The 18,150-nt window shown below is 41.7% G+C and overlaps 1 protein-coding gene across 1 annotated transcript in view; it reads left to right on the top strand.

Annotated features, from left to right (window-relative positions):
- Nucleotides 1-18,150, top strand: part of LRP11 (LDL receptor related protein 11) — a 44,219-nt gene that overhangs the window by 13,900 nt on the left and 12,169 nt on the right. Inside the window, exons 3-5 of the mRNA XM_088451745.1 lie at nucleotides 4,740-4,881; nucleotides 14,786-14,920; nucleotides 16,564-16,764. Of these exons, the coding sequence (XP_088307871.1) occupies nucleotides 4,740-4,881; nucleotides 14,786-14,920; nucleotides 16,564-16,764 (478 nt within the window). The remainder of the gene's footprint in view (nucleotides 1-4,739; nucleotides 4,882-14,785; nucleotides 14,921-16,563; nucleotides 16,765-18,150) is intronic.

The raw sequence follows: 18,150 nt of genomic DNA, 5'->3' as shown, positions 1-18,150 counted from the left end.
GATCAATGGCCTTCTAGCGAACAGTGGCAATACTGTGTCTCATTAAGGCAAAATGCCTCGCCACCGGCTGTTCGCTATGGCCAGATATGAGAGCTGCCCTGATGGCCGCACGGTGTTGCGCCATCCGTTCTTTAAATTGGCGTTCCGTCTTGCCCACGTAGTGTAACCCACATGGGCAAGACAGAATATACACCACGAACCGGGAATGACAAGATAACGACCAATTGATGAAAATTTTTTTACCTGAATAAGGATGTACTATGTAAGGGCCCTCCTGCATATAACTGCAGGTGGTGCAACCCAAACATTTGTAACAACCCTTTTTTTTGCTAAGAAAATTGGAAACAGATGTCTTAAATGTTGAAATGTCTGATTTAACGACAATGTCCCTGATATTGGCGCTACGGGTATAGCTAGGCATCAGATTAGTATCTCGAAGTAAAGCTACGTCTGGATCTAAGGCAACCATAGGCCACAATCTCTTCGCTCTTGGAGCCAAAGCTTTACTCTTTGCGTTGAATTGGTTAATCCAAGGAATCTTATGCGCAAGATGTTTCTTGCTTTTAGGCTTTAATAAATCATCCCTATTAACTGCAAGGGCCTTGGCTTTTGCCCTCATGAGTATCTTTAAAGGAGAGCCCCGATCCAAAAATTTGTTGGTCATGATGTCTAACTGTTTGCAAGTCTCAGTTGCATCACTGGTGATCCTGCATACTCGCAAATATTGGGAGTATGGTAACCCATAAATGGTACTACGAGGGTGAAAACTGTCATATCTCAGCAGATTATTCCTATCTGTGGGTTTTACATATAATGAGGTAAAGATCTTAGCATTTTCGATTTTGATGGAAATGTCAAGAAAATGAATCTCATTATCACTGTATTGAACTGTCAATTTAACAGGACTAGATGACCTATTGTGGCTCTCAATGTTACTTAACAATACCGTAATGTAGATTGTTGGGAGATGTGAATACTTATTGTGTTTTGCCTGGTGATCCCACGGTGGAATATAAAGGGCATATTGATGCTTTGTTGTCACAAGCCGAATTGGAGGGAATCATTTCTAATGTTTTGTGCAAAAAATTAGTAACGGAGTTTCCTGTGGTGCCTTTATTTTATGTCATCCCCAAGATCCACAAGGATCCACAGAGACCTCCTGGCAGACCCATCATTTCTGCCAGGGGGTCTCTGTGTGAGTCCATTGCTGTTTATGTTGACTCATATTTACAGCCATGTATCCAAAATATGCCTTCGTATTTAAAAGATTCTACAACTTTATTGAGACACTTTGCTCTGATTGAGTCACTCCTGCCCGACTTAGTGCTGGTCACATGTGATGTGACCAGCCTATACACCTGCATTCCACATGAGGCAGGCATACGAGCTGTGGAAAGATTATTGGTGAATAACAACAAGTATACCGGGCCAGATTTAAAATTTTTCCTATCTTTGTTGGAATTTACGTTAAATTACAACTATTTCTTGTTTGATGGTGCGTTTTACAGGCAAAGGGCGGGATGCGCCATGGGCTCTGCGGCAGCCCCGTCCTTTGCCAACGCCTTCATGGGAGAGGTAGAAAATAATTTGTTTTTTTCTGATCCAAAGATATCGGAACACATATTTTTATATTATCGATACATCGATGATCTGTTAATTTTTTGGCAGGGCGACATTACGGTATTGTTAAGTAACATTGAGAGCCACAATAGGTCATCTAGTCCTGTTAAATTGACAGTTCAATACAGTGATAATGAGATTCATTTTCTTGACATTTCCATCAAAATCGAAAATGCTAAGATCTTTACCTCATTATATGTAAAACCCACAGATAGGAATAATCTGCTGAGATATGACAGTTTTCACCCTCGTAGTACCATTTATGGGTTACCATACTCCCAATATTTGCGAGTATGCAGGATCACCAGTGATGCAACTGAGACTTGCAAACAGTTAGACATCATGACCAACAAATTTTTGGATCGGGGCTCTCCTTTAAAGATACTCATGAGGGCAAAAGCCAAGGCCCTTGCAGTTAATAGGGATGATTTATTAAAGCCTAAAAGCAAGAAACATCTTGCGCATAAGATTCCTTGGATTAACCAATTCAACGCAAAGAGTAAAGCTTTGGCTCCAAGAGCGAAGAGATTGTGGCCTATGGTTGCCTTAGATCCAGACGTAGCTTTACTTCGAGATACTAATCTGATGCCTAGCTATACCCGTACCGCCAATATCAGGGACATTGTCGTTAAATCAGACATTTCAACATTTAAGACATCTGTTTCCAATTTTCTTAGCAAAAAAAAGGGTTGTTACAAATGTTTGGGTTGTATCACCTGCAGTTATATGCAGGAGGGCCCTTACATAGTACATCCTTATTCAGGTAAAAAATTTTTCATCAATTGGTCGTTATCTTGTCATTCCCGGTTCGTGGTGTATATTCTGTCTTGCCCATGTGGGTTACACTACGTGGGCAAGACGGAACGCCAATTTAAAGAACGGATGGCGCAACACCGTGCGGCCATCAGGGCAGCTCTCATATCTGGCCATAGCGAACAGCCGGTGGCGAGGCATTTTGCCTTAATGAGACACAGTATTGCCACTGTTCGCTAGAAGGCCATTGATCATGTGCCAGCCTCGTTGAGGGGTGGCAATCGCTCTAGAAAACTTCTGCAGCTTGAGTCGGCATGGATTTATAGGTTGGATACTCTATCACCACGAGGGCTTAATGAATCCCTGGGACTCAATTGTTTTTTATAGATTTTGATATATGTTTTTGCAAAATTTAGATATAGATTTAATTCAGACTCAGTTCTGATTGCCTAGTTCATTATAGGCACACAGCTGAGATATTATTTATAGTCACCTGATGGCGCCATATATATAGAATATTATAATTGTAAGGCAAGTTAGTTTTGTATTATATGTTGCATTGTATTTAATACATGTACTGATAGGTTCGCATATTGACTTTATTTACTAATGTGATTACGTTTCCAAATGTATGTAGGTATGAGTGCCATTTACACTGTTTGTCACATGGCACATTTGTGGCAGTCAAGCATTTTTTATTGATTGATTCGGTTTTTCTTAAGTTTTTTTCACTTTACTGGTTTCCGATATACCAGGTCACATTCATACCGATATATTGAGCTTTGCACTTTAATTTTTTACATTTTTTGATTTTTTTGTCACTTCATACATACACACACATTTATTTTTTCACGTTTTTTCACGTAATGTTTTTTCACTTAGCATCAAAATTTTTTTCACTAATATTCTTTCATATTTCTTAATTTTGCACTCATGCTGCCATACACGATTGCGTGTTACATTTTAACACTGTGTCAGGTCATTTTTTATTGTTTATTTTCATTATGATTATTAATATTAATTTTCCATATATTGTATACTTTTTAAGTTCACCCACAGACCTTGTTTGTCCGTTAGTTTTAAGCCCCTGTGATCACTGTCATTTACACCTTGGTGTTTGTTTGTTTTTGTTATTTTTAGCATATTGCCATGGTTACTAGTGGGCTGTGGGCTGCCTCCAATAGCCGCCACGTCAGGGGTGACCACAAGGGCACATGACATGCGGAGAACTTCCGGTGCGTGACACGCACAGAACTTCCGGCTGACATTGCTGCGCTTGTTCCGGTCTGGTCCCCGGCGTGCAGAGCGGGAGGAACACCACGCGTCTAGAGGATTGGTAAGCTATTTAAAGTCATTGTTTGCGTGTATGTTTGTAATCTTGTACTGTACATCCTGAGGAAGGGACAGGAGGTCCCGAAACGTTGATGGATTAAACTTTTCACTTCTGCATACTTCATTTGCAAGTCTCTGAGTGCCGCCTCTATGTGCCATATAGATCGGGGGCATTGTTCCCTGTAAGGAAGGCACCTTGAGCAGGTATATCCATATCCCTAATGGGAGTGCCGGATCAGCTGTGGTTCTTTATATATATATATATATATATATATATATATATAATTTGATATTCCTCACTTAACGACCGAGTTCCGTTTCTATGGCTTGGTCATTAAGCGAGGATGTATAGTGGCCGGGAAGCAGCAGGTCCCGGGCAGGGGGTAACATGTGCCTGTGTGTGCCCCACCTCCTCCGAGAGCATGCCGCATCCCCGTCCTTTCTTTTCCTCATGGGAGGCAAGGTCTCATGTGTCCCGTGCCACATCCACGGCACTCTCTCGTGGCAGAGTCTGTCTTATTTTTTTGTATCAGTGCAAGCCACAGTTAGCTGGTCGTAGCGTGGGTTGTAAGTCCAAACAGTCACTAAACAGGTAGGTTGATAAGTGAGGAGCATCTGTATAGATGAATTAAAGAGAATCCTAAGCTTTTCATTAATATATAGTGAAGGCGATATTAAGAAGTTATTCTTCTAATTGCCCTTTCCAAAATACCACCTCTTTCATTCACACCTTGCTTTCTCCTTATTGATGGTGAAGATCTGGAAGGGACTTCCAGGGGGTTTCTTAACGCAAATGGCACAAAACACCTCTTTTAGGTGGCAAATTAGGTTAAGTATTGCTTCTGATACATCTGTAGATCTTGTGGAAAAGTTAATGCACTGTGATGTTAATTGGTTATGTGAGATATAGCAGGGGTGATGAAGGAGGACCTTTTACAAACAGGTCTATCTTTGAACCAATGATATTTTTTAGTACCAATTAGAAATTGTCATATTTGATTGATATAACTAAAATATTGTCTCACATTTATTAGGTTCCTCAGCCAGGTACTTTGAAGCTGTCTCATTTGCAAGAAGGATTTTATACTCTGCAACTGACGGTGACTGACACCTCTGGTCAGATAGACTCAGACAATATCTCTGTCAGTGTCCTCCCTGCAGAACATCACAAGTCAGGTGGGTCAAACAAAAATACTTATTTTCATAGTATAACATTTTTTTTATTAAATCATTAATCACAGCAACAGTCTCACCACAATCTGAAACATTACATTGTTTACACAATGTTATTCATTAATTTACACTTACTGGTGCATTGATATTCTGCTATAAAATCATAAGTGCTGACATCGTATTCAACGGAAGGTGGGCCCATCTGGGAAGTGGCATCATTGTGGTCCTGCCCACCCTCTGCTCAGTGCCGCTATTTGTGCTATCAAGCAGTGGGGGGTACAATTGCCTGATTTACCACAGATTGTGTAATTCAGGAGTCTGGTCTACTATCTAAAATATGACATTTGTGTGTCTCCTTTTCATTTCCTGAAAGTAAGCAAGTAGTATGCTGTACATGGCATCAACTGTAATCTCACCCAAAAAGAATGTATTTTACTGCTGACAGCTTTTCCTAATTTTATGGAAACAAGACTTAAAGCTTTTCTGTTTAATTACAATGTGCTTCATTTCTGTTTAATTATTTGGTCAGTCTATGTAACTATTATTATTTCAGGACTGAAAGACTCTAGATGAAAGCACTTCTTTTCTTAATAAACCTGCATTACCACCTAGCCAGCAATACATTTAATTTGCTTACCATTGTAAAATGACTGGGGAGCTTCTGACAGGAATTTTTGATTGGTCCTGCTGCTCACACAACCCCTTCCACTGCATCACACAGTGGGGTAGATGTATTATAGCGGCACTTAACGTGCCGCTATAATGCTTCCCGCTTCGCCTCTTTACCGAGGTGAAGCAGGAAGCACTACCGATGAGATGTATAAACATCTCATCGGCCAGAGCGGGGGAGCGTTAACTCCCCCCTCCGGCGCTACCCGTTAGAGACAGCAGCGCATCAGCCTAGTGCTTATGCGCTGTGTCTCTGTCCCGGCCGGCTCCACTGAGCATGCGCGGGATCTCGCAAGTATCGCGAGATCCCTGCGTGGAGCCCTGGAGCCGGCAGCCGCTGCAGCCGGGACAGCGCTGTCCCTGCTGTGGGGATGGGCTAGCGCTAGGCCGTAGCTGTCGATAACGACAGCTACAGCCGGCCGAACGGTCAGACGATCTGACCGTTCATACATAGCCCAGGCTATCGGCGCTGCTATCTTGTAGATAGCAGCGCCGATAATGACAGGGGCGCATAGCGCCTCTGTCATTTACCGCCCAGACCCCCGATCATACATCGGGGAGAAGCGGTATCAGCGCACATAACGTGCGCTGATACCGTTTCTGGGCTTCATACATCTTCCCCAGTCTCTGTTTTCAGACATGCTGGTACTGTAGGTGAAACTTGGAGCCCTGGGAAAAACAGCTGCTACTGGAACCGAGCAGATTTGTAAACAATAAGTAGTACAGTGGCAAACGCAGGATTTCTAGAGGGGGGTTTCCAAATGCTTGATTTTAAAGTAAGTTTGACCAATTCATGAAGAGGGCATAATCAGCTACAATATAGATCAAACGAAGCATAGTGTATGTAATAATTCTGACATACACAGGACCAGCAATCACAGTATGCCATTATATGCGGAAGAAGGGGGGGGCAGAAAAAGAGCTTTGCACTACCCTAGAGATAGGTGTACAGATTGGTCTCCTTATGTTCTGGATAGTGTATTATTATACAGTATTAATAATTGACTCTATAGATGGTCTCAGTGCACCTCTAACAGAACATGCTTTCCAGATCTCCTAGTTGGTGCACAAGTATATTCCTTACAGGCTGACACACTTTAAAAGATCAACAGGCGTTGCTAATTATTTCATTTGTGACATTGAAGGGATCTTAAAAGCATGCAACTTTAGTATTATATGCTATTTCTATTGTTGTCATCATGGTGTGGGCTAGGGAGGGTTTTTTCCAGGCAACCGGAATCCCCCCCCCCCCACCCTGCGGTTGCCTATGTAGTAATACAGCTTTACACTACTGGACTTGGAAAACTCTGCTTTCTTCAGACAAAAATTACAAAGCACAACAATTCCCAATGCTACACAGCTAGTGATGTCATGTGATGTCACAAAGTTCCGTGGCCAAATGCACAGTACTACTACTCTACTACTATGTGTGCTGGATATAATTCACCAGAGCCATAACTAGACATTGGTGCCCTGTGCCAGGGAGAGCATTGGCACCCCCCATTTTTTAAACAGGGACATAAGAAAGTGCACCTGAAAAAGGGGCCATGACATCATGGGGAAGGGCCAGGGAAGAGATAGGGGAGGCCAGGAGATACTGGGGATAAAAGAAGAGGAAGCTACAAATGAGAATGATAATAAACAGGAAAATTGGCAGGCCCAAACAGCACCCCCTGCCCTGCGGTGCCCTGTGCCATGGCACTGCTCGCACTACCCCAGTTACAGCCCTGTAATTCACAGTATTACTACTGTACAATACTACTTCTCTTGATTTGTGTGCCGCATGAAATGGCCATTAGCTCGTCCTGCCCTAAAATAAACTTAAATTGATTTTCCTTTAAACTTGAAAACTGCCAGTAGTAAACTTACAGATACAAATAACATCTGTCCAAAAGGGGTTTGGTATGCGTTCCCGGCACACACAATGCTGGTGGTCAGAATCCGGGAGCTGGAATCCCAACGGTGGAAATCCCAACTCATTCAATTAAGTAATCTAACCCTTCCCCTAACCCACCTTTCCTGCAGCCTAACCCTAACCCTCCCCCTAGTGCCTAACCCCTAACCTTAAACCTAACTCTAATACTCACCATCGTAATCACAGCCGCCGGGATTCTGACCGCTGGCATTGTGTGCCTGGTATGCCGACTACATCCCTCGAAAAGTACTACACTGAGGAGCAAGAAGTTAAATAAAAGATCCTTTACCAAGGCATATTTTAGCTGTACATATAATTTATCAGCTGTGTGGGCCAGATGAAAAGCACAGTGATAGTTGTTAAAAATAAGAACTCTATCACATGACAATTTAAATTTAACATGTAAAACTAAAGAGAAATTCTGCAGAAGGAAAATGAATAGGCATATGTATCTATGCTGTTTCATGAGGAGATAAACGTAGTCTAGAAAGCTGATGATCTATATAGGTTTAATTATGTATTTTACATTTCTAATTTTTATTCTTTCAGTTGGAAACTGGTGCCATCTAGAGGCACAGGGTGGAAATTTTAATAAACTCCAGAACTAAAATAGATACATTTGCTAAATCAGTAAAGGGATTCAATAGACCAGTGGTTACCAAACTTTTTTGAATAACAGCGCCCTAGAGCATTAGCATTGGTTTCACGGCACCCCTAAGCCAAATGTTTGTTATTGGGAAATCCAGAAAATAATGTAGTAAAGTGAAGTAAATAGTGCTGCCCTGTCATCTTTAGGTTCAGTTATGTGGTGGTGGACAGGTTTGCACTTCGGCAGCAGAAGAACCCTACCACTTCCCTGGACATATATGTACATATTGGTATCATTATGCACTGGATAACTGTATCAATAGTTAACCCTATAGATGGTCGATAGCAGTGCAACCCAAAGGCTGAGTACACACCTATAGATATATATGTTCAATCTGTCTGGTGGGAAGGAAAATCTGGTAATGTATGGGAGCAAATGACAATAGAAAATGACCAGATTTCCATTCCCATCAGACAGATTGAACACATATATCTGCAGACTAACAGTGCATGTTTTCCAGATCTCCTAGTTGGTGCACAGGTGTATTCATTACTGGCTGACACATGTTAAAAGAGCCACAGGCGGTGATAATTATTTCATTTGTGATACTGAGGAAAACCTGCAGCTCTAGTAAAATTGTATTATATACTATTTTATATTGTGGTCATGGTGTGGGCTGAGGAAGGGGGTTTCCAGGCAACTGGAAACCCCCCCTGCATTTGCCTATGGCAGCAAATTTGTTTACCAATTCCTCTCTGGGACGAGCCCTGATATCAGTTTGGTTACCTTTTAAACTCAATATTTTAATAACCACCATCTGTAAAGCATCGCATCTAGGTGTCTATTCATTATCCTTAAAAGGAGGAGTAAAACGTAAGTAGTTGCCCCGTTAATTAAACAGGTAATTTAGGAGATTTCACTCCTGCTTACCTGTCATCTCTGATGTGAAACGTAGTGTTCATTCTAGCACCCTGCACCTGTCACAATCTGTGCAGTTAATTTTTCCTGTCTGGGGTGTCACTCTCTGCTTTGGAACTTTTAGTGCACTCTTGTCTGTAGCTCAGCAGTTTGTTGCATCAGCTGAGTGTGCTAGAAGCTCCAGCAGAGAGCTACACCCCAGGCAAGAAAGAGGAACTGCACGGGTTCTGACAGGTGCAGGGTGCTAGAATATATACTAGGGATTGTCGTCCCCTTACATTAGTATGGGAAACCATCTTATTTTCCCTAGTATGGGGAACCATCTTATTTTCCTATTTATCAAACTCCAATATACATAATTTTTGGAATTTAACTTTATCCCTAGATGGTGTCTGTTCTTGATCACCCATGGGAAGGAGTCCCTGGTTGCAAAAAGGGATCCCTCCTCCCATGTTTGGATCACTCCGTTAGCTACCAGGATCTTTGTGTGTTGTTATGATACTCCTGAATAATTTCTGTAAGACCTGTAGAGTCATGCTAGAAAGGGCTTCTGCCTATAACAACCACCGGTTGTTCCTTTAGAGTAGGACACACTCGCCAGTACCTTGGATGCTGCCAGGTCTTAACCATGCGGACAGTAGGGGCTTATACAATTATCAGAAGATCGTAGGATATGCAAGACTGAGACATTAATTGAACATCACTGAAGTAGGACCACAAGATAGTCACAGGGCTGGACAGAGGCAACCAAACAATCGAATATTAATATACACGTTCACTGAGCAGGCAAATGGTGGAGTCGCCTGCAGGTGATAAAAGCAGTGGTGTGAATGGAGTTAAAGTTACTCAAAACCTTGATGGCTATAATGAATAGAAATGGACACCGAACTAAAGACAAAACCAGGTGCAGGCTAGAATAACCAGGAGTGCTAAATGCAGGTAGAAAAGTGGGCCTGATTCAGAGCTGGACGCTATTTGCGGACGCTCGTTCAGAAAAATGGACTGGCTATTTAAATTGAGCGCTCGCTCTTTGCGTTCTGTTGATGTCTCTATGTCTGAGCGAGCGTCCGAAACATACGCTCGCTATTTTGTAAAGACGCCCCTTGGCCGCTTGCATCATACGTCTCCTCCGCTATTTATTTGATTAATCGAGTACATCGAAAGGCGTATGAACTGCTCGCTATTCTTGTGGTAGCATTTTCCTACCGCAATCATGCGAGCAGTTCAGGCTAAAAGACAACCAAGTGACGTGGTCGATGACGCTGCTTTGTTAATTATGCACACCCTTAAAACGCACGTTTTGACCGTTGGCACGCCTGCGTTTGGATCTCCACTCCCCGTTTTCAAGTACTTTCCCCTGTTACCACCCACAAACGCCTCATCCTGTCACTCAAATTAGCAGGCATTCGCTATTTTGTGAGCACACGATTTCCGACCGCACTGACTGGTTGGCGCATGCGCATTACAACCCATACGCATCTGCGAACACGCTCGGAGCGAACGAGCGGCCGCTTACGAGCAGCTCTGAATCAGGCCCAGTATTCCAGGACACAGATTGACAGGAACAGGATGAGCTAGACACACCGAAGTACAAACTATCACTGGCAAAGGTGTGTGGGACTGATTGCCTCTTAACCGAAGCCTGCACCAATGAGATGCAGGCAAAAGGTACCAAGCCCCTAATAGAAAATATGCAGCAGTGCTGCACATAGCCAGCATCCCAGCTGCTAGCCCCAGCCAGGGACCAGCATTACCCACGGCCGCCTGATGTCTGAGTTGCCTAGCAACCCCAGGACTAGACACCAATGTGGCCGGAAAGATGCACCGTCCTGGCTGCCTAGTGAGAGCCGGGACCCGTGGAAGTAATAAGTCGCGACGGTGGCTCATAACATGCGCATGCGTGAACCCAAGTTCAAATATGCGCACTACCACTGCTGAGTCAGATTCTGCAGTGCTAATTTTCACTGCTTTGGAAGTAGCAGTGATAGGGAACGTGGTGACAGCTGATCCTCAGATCTGCTGTCAACGCAAAACCACTTAGAAACCACACTTTAGAATAAATTACAATATCAAATCGATGTTACCAATAGAAGAATAGAAACCCAAGCTGTGGGTTACTTAACCTAGACTGGTAGTGAAATATAGATGCGAAAAATTGTGCGGGGCTTTCCCTATTTTTCTTTTTATAATTCTTTATTTTGAATGGTCACTCAAAATTACAACATGAGAAAAACAATAGCATTGTTGCATAGATTTAATACACTAAATGACTGTATAACAAGGTCAACATATAGAATAAACAATGACCAAAAATGTCAAGAAAATTATTTGGAAAGACATTCACAAGTGACCAAATTTTCTTCAGATTGGGGTAGTGACAGGGGTTAACATAGGAGAAAGGGTGGAAGGGGGGGAACACGAGATGACCATGTAGGAAGCTTCAGATTTAGGATCATAGAAATTGTCAAAAGAAAATAAGAAAGAAAAAAAGATGTGGTAGAGGAGAGAGAGTTCACCACACACTGTTCTCCTAAGGGGTCAGAGCATGGGCACGAAGGAAGTTGAGGGTCTGTGCTCCTCAAAGAGCCAGGGAGCCAAACTTGGGTGAAAAAATGTCCCCTGTAATGGAAATAATAGGTTATTTCTTCCATAGCCACCACATGCCAGATCTGGCGTTTAACTGCTGATAGGGATGGAGGGGAGGAGTTTTTCCAGTTCAGGGCTATTAGGGATTAGCTGCTGCCAATATTTTATTCCAACTTTTTGGAGAATTTGTTAAGATCTTCGGGGGGATAGCAGAGTAAGAATGTTCAGGGGTATTTTGTCACTGGAGACTCAAAAAGAGAGTTCAAGAGAGTATGGGCCGAGTCCCAGTAGAGGTCGATAATCGGGCATGTTCACCATACAGTATATGTAACATAGTATCCTTGCAACCACATCTCCACCAAAAATCAGGTAAAGAGGACTGGAACATTTTGTTGAGTCTTGATGGGGTTTTGTACCATCAGCAATACATTTTATATGAGGTTTCTTTTATTTTGGTTGAAATTGAACTTTTAGTTATCCCCATTCTCATTTCCTCCAACGCTTCCTCATCTTGGGGGGATCTCAGATCCTTCTCCCACTCAGCCTAATGAGATCTCAAAGAGGGAATGGCAGTGTCTAGAAAAATAATATAAAGTTGGGAAATCAAGCCCTTAGTCAAGGGGTGATGTTTGCAAAGATTTTCAAAAGGGGTAAGGTCTCGGAGAATAGGAGTTGGAGGTAAGGAGCGCAAAAAATGGCAAATTTGTAAAAATTCAAAAGGATTCAATATCTTCTGTTGGAGCTCAGCCAGGGATAACCATTGAACTTGATAGGCAAAACCCACGGGCAATTTAAGGCCTGTCTAGATCCAGCTGCGAGATCTTGCAGTAGATGAGCCAGGAGGAAACAGAGAATTGTGCCAAATAGCTGTCGAGGGAGAAATCGGTGTGGAAAGATAAATTTTAACCGAATTCAGGTCTCAAAGGGTAGAGTCAAATTTGATAGAAGAGGGCAATTTAACAACAGCGGGACGCTGCCCGGAGGTCAGGCTTATAGGGGAGTCAAGTCGGGGAGGGTTACCATAAGCTGACTCAATACCAAGCCAAGAGATAGATCCCGGTGGTGCATAAGAAGGAAAAATTTGTGAGGAATGGGAAGCCAACTAGTAAAATCTGACATTATGGAGACCTCTACCCCTTTCAAGGACCGGCCCCTTCAAAACATTGGCTGAGATCCGTGGGGCCAATGGTTCCATATGAAACGGATAAGGGCTTTTTGAATATTTTTAAGGAAGGAAGTGGTGACAGCTGCAGGCAGGGTTTGAAAAAGATAAAGCCACTTAGGTATAAGGTTAATTTTAACGGCTGTGATCCTACCCAGCCATGAGATAAAAAAGGCAATTCCAGGAGGTTGTTAACCATATTTTAACTAACCCACACTATGCCGAAACAGCCAGGGGTGGTGACACTGTAGCAGGGAGACCATAATGTCAATCATACAAGGGCTGAAATCCTTAGGGAAGTAAGACCCACCAAAAATGGCATTCCCCCTCCCTGAGCACAACCACGGCTCTTATCTGCACCCTTGGGGCTTTATAAATAATGAATGAAATATTATTACAGGTTGAGTCTCCCATATCCAAAATGCTTGGGACCAGGAGTATTTTGGATAACGGAATATTCCGTATTTTGGAATAATTGCATATCATAATGAAATATCTTGGGAATGGGACCCCAATATACACACAGAATGCATATATGTGTTATATGCACCTTATACACACAGCCTGTAGCTCATTTTATACAATATTTTCAATAATTTTGTGGCTCAAGCAAAGTTTGTGTACATACATGAAATAAATTTATGTTTCATTTACACCCTATACACACAGCCTGAAGGTAATTTTATACCATATTTTTAATAATTTGTGCCTTAGACAAAGTTTGTGTACATTGAACCATCAAAAATCAAAGGTTTTATTATCTCAGTCATGCCAAAATTATTCCGTAATTCGGAATATTCCGTATTTCGGAATATTTGGATATGGGAGACTCAACCTGTATTAATATTGTTCTATACAGATGGATTTCTGGTCCTAGAAAGCCTGCTAGGGCATGATGGCACTTGAAGAACCACAAGTGCCAGCATACCCAAGCAACAAGGGCCTGCTGGCACCTGTAGTCCACCTATAAATACAATATTAAAATAATGACAGGATACATACCATAGAAAGTATTTTATAAAAAAAAATATAGCTCCACACATCCCTCTTTAACTTAATTTATTAATCACCCAATGCAATGGGACAAAGCCTCTTCTTTCCCTGTAGACATCCACGGACTTGGCAGAATAAAAAAAAAACATATCTTGACCCTTAACCTGTCCCTGGTGGGACTGTGACAGTAATGGCACTCGGTGACTCTCCATAGGAATGCTTTGGGTCGCATTGATTGAGGTGCAAAACCAGGAGTGTTTTACATTATGGTGACGTAGTAGATGTACCACTACAAGTTAGCAAAGGTTGAACTTGATGGACTTGTGACATTTTTAGCCTCATAGCTCTGTGTTGATATTTAAATAGAATGAGAAATGGGAAAGTAGATGTAAAATATAAATGATTAAAAGCACATCTGACAGCTGTTATCATTGATTTAATAACATGAAACTTCTCAGAACACCATTGGTCAGATAGGTACTTGTAAGGTTACCATCTATTCTGGAACCAGTCTTTCTACTTCTGTTATTCTGTAGCATTGGCTGAGTCCCATTTTTACTGGCTGGTAGGTAAAATTGGGAGCAGGTCAGAACAGTAGGTACAGTACATGTGCAGTGGTTGCTAAAGAGGTACTGCTCTAGAAATAACCATTAGACCTACAGCTGATATTTTTTATTGTCCATGCCGTCACTTTGTTTAATTGCATTTTGAAAATTATTTGATTTCACTTGAAAGAAAGTGAAGAACTGCAGTTAAACTGAATATCTTCAATTACCTTATATTGCCTGTATATACTTTTAATTTTCATTATATACATTGACTAAGGGTCTGATTCTGAGTCGGACGCAGAAGTGGTTTTTGCCGCAGATGCGGTTTCTATGCTAATGACGTTCCATCGGGACGCAAGCGCAGTGCAACTTGGACGCATGCCCAGACTTAAAACAATGAGTGTTTGCATGCTACATTGTCATTGCGTCCACCTCTGAATTAGGCCCTGAATGCGCATGGATAGCGAACTCCCTTCCTGTGTAACTAATGCCAGGTAATAAACCAAATTTTCTTCTCGTTCTCACAGCTTCCTCGGCATGTACTGGTGTTTGCACCCGCTACCAGTTTATCTGTGATGACGGCTGTTGCATAGATATTACTCTGGCCTGCGATGGAATAAGGCAGTGTCCGGATGGCTCTGATGAAGCATTCTGCCAGAACTGTGAGTCATCCTGAATTACATTCAGAAGCACAGTCATGGGCTACAGGATTTCATCTGTTTATGAATTATGCAAATGAAATATTTTAGGAAAATGGTAAATGTACTTTAGTCTAGCTGACATGATGTTCTCACAGTGGGCAGCTCAGTGCTGTGTAGCTGATACAGGACTGTCTAATTTTTTAAATCATGAGCTATAAACTAGAACAAGAGGTAAAACATATACTATAGTATATATTGCTGATTAAACAGCTGTTTTAAACTCTATGCTAGTCAGGTATTTAAGATGTGGCATGGAGGTTCACAGAAATATGACAACCTTCAGTGAACAACTTTTAAATGACATGGGCTGTTTCAGAGCAGCACGCCACTGCAAGTACTTTAGCGTCTTTTGCCATAGTCTCATCTGCGACTTTATGCTAATGCTAGTACAACTGTGTATCTGAATGTGCAAGGACGGAGACGCCCAATGAAATACCGCTTGATGCGTCTTTAGATGCCCCATCAAAACTTGCATCAGCCCCATGCTAGGTGCAGGTTCTCTGTCAGAGCATGGCCTCCAATGTGAGCGATGAGGGTCCTGAGTTTGCAGCCAGTTTAGCCTGTGCTTCCTTTCTTGCAGAAGACACCTGAGGACTCATAAAATTAGATGGACTGCTGCGACCCATGTAACGGTGGCCATTGGCTAATAATTGCACAGTGTATGGCCACGACCGAGCACCAATTATTGCTCTGTCAGGCAAAATTAATCTTTTAGCATGCCCAACAGATGCGATAATTGCTGCGTGGAGATACTCATGCTGGCCATTCACTGTAAGACAAAACTCAAAGTCAGACAGGCAGGCCAATTATCCTACAGTGTATGGCAGTAATTCCCAAACTCTGTCCTCAAGGCACACTAACAGTCCTGGTTTTAGTGATATCTTTTTATGGAAGAGAATGCATTTTATTACGAGCAAGTGATCGAATATATCGATGTAAAGAAACCTTGATGTAGAAGAATCTACATTCCATGGTGTGAGTTGGGGTATGCTATCTCTGAGAAAATAAAGATACCTTTATATATTCTGTTTACACCTTGTTTATTTGAGTCACGGTACGCAGTGATTTGCCACCCACTTCCATACACATTGGGGTGTAACGTTAGATCTGAAAGATATCTTTTGACGATTATCTACTCATCTTCTCTAGTGAGTGGGGTACACGGATCTTGTCATCAAGGGTGTCTCCCGTTAAAACTTTGGGATGTGGTTCATTATTTAGGACTGCTTTCCATTGATAGTGTTTTTTTCATATATGACATGCCACATGAAAATGAGGAATAAACATCATTGAAAAAAACAGAAAAACAGCTTTTGAGGAACAGGAAAGAAGATCTACAAATACAAGGAATGTATTACTACTCTGTGTATATTGATAGAACATTTTTGATCGTCATATAGTAGCGCCCCGCTGTATGTTGCTTGTCCTTTTTTGTGTTTGATTTAAGAAGACTACAGTATGCAGAAATCAATATGAAAAAACACTGTAGAGAAGTATGTTAGAGAGATGCAGTTATAAAGCAGGAATTTTATTTCTAGAACTGATCTTTTGTTTTTATTACTAATGAATATGCTGCTGCTACTCTTTTTTTATATTTCTTTTAGTAAATTCTGGCCGGAAGACTGTGGTTCACATCTCTGAGAACACGGATAATCGTGCAAAGGAAGGACGTGTAATTGATACACAACAGAACTCTGCAGTGGAAAAGCCCAAGATTATGGGCCAAAAGACACTTGAAGTTACAAATGCAGAAAAGGATCTGACGCTTCCTCAGGAATTAACTGACAATAGTATTCTCACTAAAGGTACAGTAGGGCGTGCATATAATACAGTACAGGTATTATACGTTCTTAGTTTTTTCCTGTATTTCAACACTTGGAGTGTTATTTGCTGTCATACAAAACTGCAGTAACCTATTGCGAGCAAATGGCAATGATAGGGTTTGTCTATAAGTGGTGTAACCAAGTCCCTCTCCCAGTGTAGCAAATGCGAAGTCTCCACCAGAATTTTCTGATACTTGAAGCCAAGGGCCTACCATGGTTTGGACCGCAAGTGAGCTGCAATAAGAGTGGTGTCATATAGTCAGGAAAAAAATATTTCTGGGAGGTTGGTATAGGGGTAGGGTGGGAGATTATAGCAATGCTATTGCCACTTGTTAGGTCACATATTGAATATGCGGTATAATCCTGGATACTTGTCTATAACAAATATATACGACTTTGTTACCTTGAGGTGTTCAGGCAACCATATTTGTATTCATTTCCAGTCATTTTTATTTTAAACTGCGGGTATAGAAGAATAAAACTAATGGCCAGTAAACAGATACAAAAATAATACAAATTTATTAAAACTGGCCAGGTCAGCTTACATAAAGCTGGCATATTTTTTATTTACAGAGTCAGTAGCACAATGGTAATAAAGTGATTTAGCATATTCAAAGATAGTATTCCATTGTTATATCCTTTGCATACGGTGCAGCTCGTATAAAGGTGCCCACACACATACCGATGGGCACACGATCAGCCGATGTGTACGATTTCCTTTGAAACTCTTCCCGGCAGCTCTGCACACGATCTCCACATGATATGCACATACTTTGGTGTCCAATCTTCATACGATCTCTCCTGCATGCAGACTTTTCACTGTGTATTGTATCCTAGATTATCAGATCTGCCCTACAGCACATCAGATCTGACGATGCGATGTGCAACCAATGGGGACGCGCATCACATCGTGATTGTGAGTGGGGACTCACGATTTCCTCAAGATTTTGGCATATTTTACACGCTCTGTCATTCCAATGCGTAGGAATCGGCCAGATCGGGTAAAATATCGCTGTGTATGTGGGCATCTTAAGGAAAATAAATAGGTACATTTATGGACATTGCTGTTGACTAAAACAATACTGTCACAATAATCACTGCTACCATGCTAAGGCTGTTACTTTGATTGGCCAGTGTAAAATAATGCTGCAAGCTCTAGGTGAGAAGCTCCTACCAAGTGGCATCAAACTGTTTTGACATCCGAGTGGAAATTGCCAAAAGTGCCCGAGTCTCTGGTGGCATCTGTACAATACAGAACTCATTACCTGTTAACTAGTACTGTATACAATGAGTCTCTAGCCTTGCTATTAAAATCTAATACAAGCCTTTTGCCTAGTATTCAATACAAAAGCCATTGATGTTGTGTAT

Source organism: Taudactylus pleione, unplaced genomic scaffold (assembly GCF_031769625.1).
Source record: "Taudactylus pleione unplaced genomic scaffold, aTauple2 ptg000006l, whole genome shotgun sequence".
NCBI lineage: Eukaryota > Metazoa > Chordata > Amphibia > Anura > Myobatrachidae > Taudactylus > Taudactylus pleione.
The sequence above is the reverse complement of the archived record's forward strand: the minus strand, read 5'-3'. Positions and strand labels throughout refer to the sequence as shown.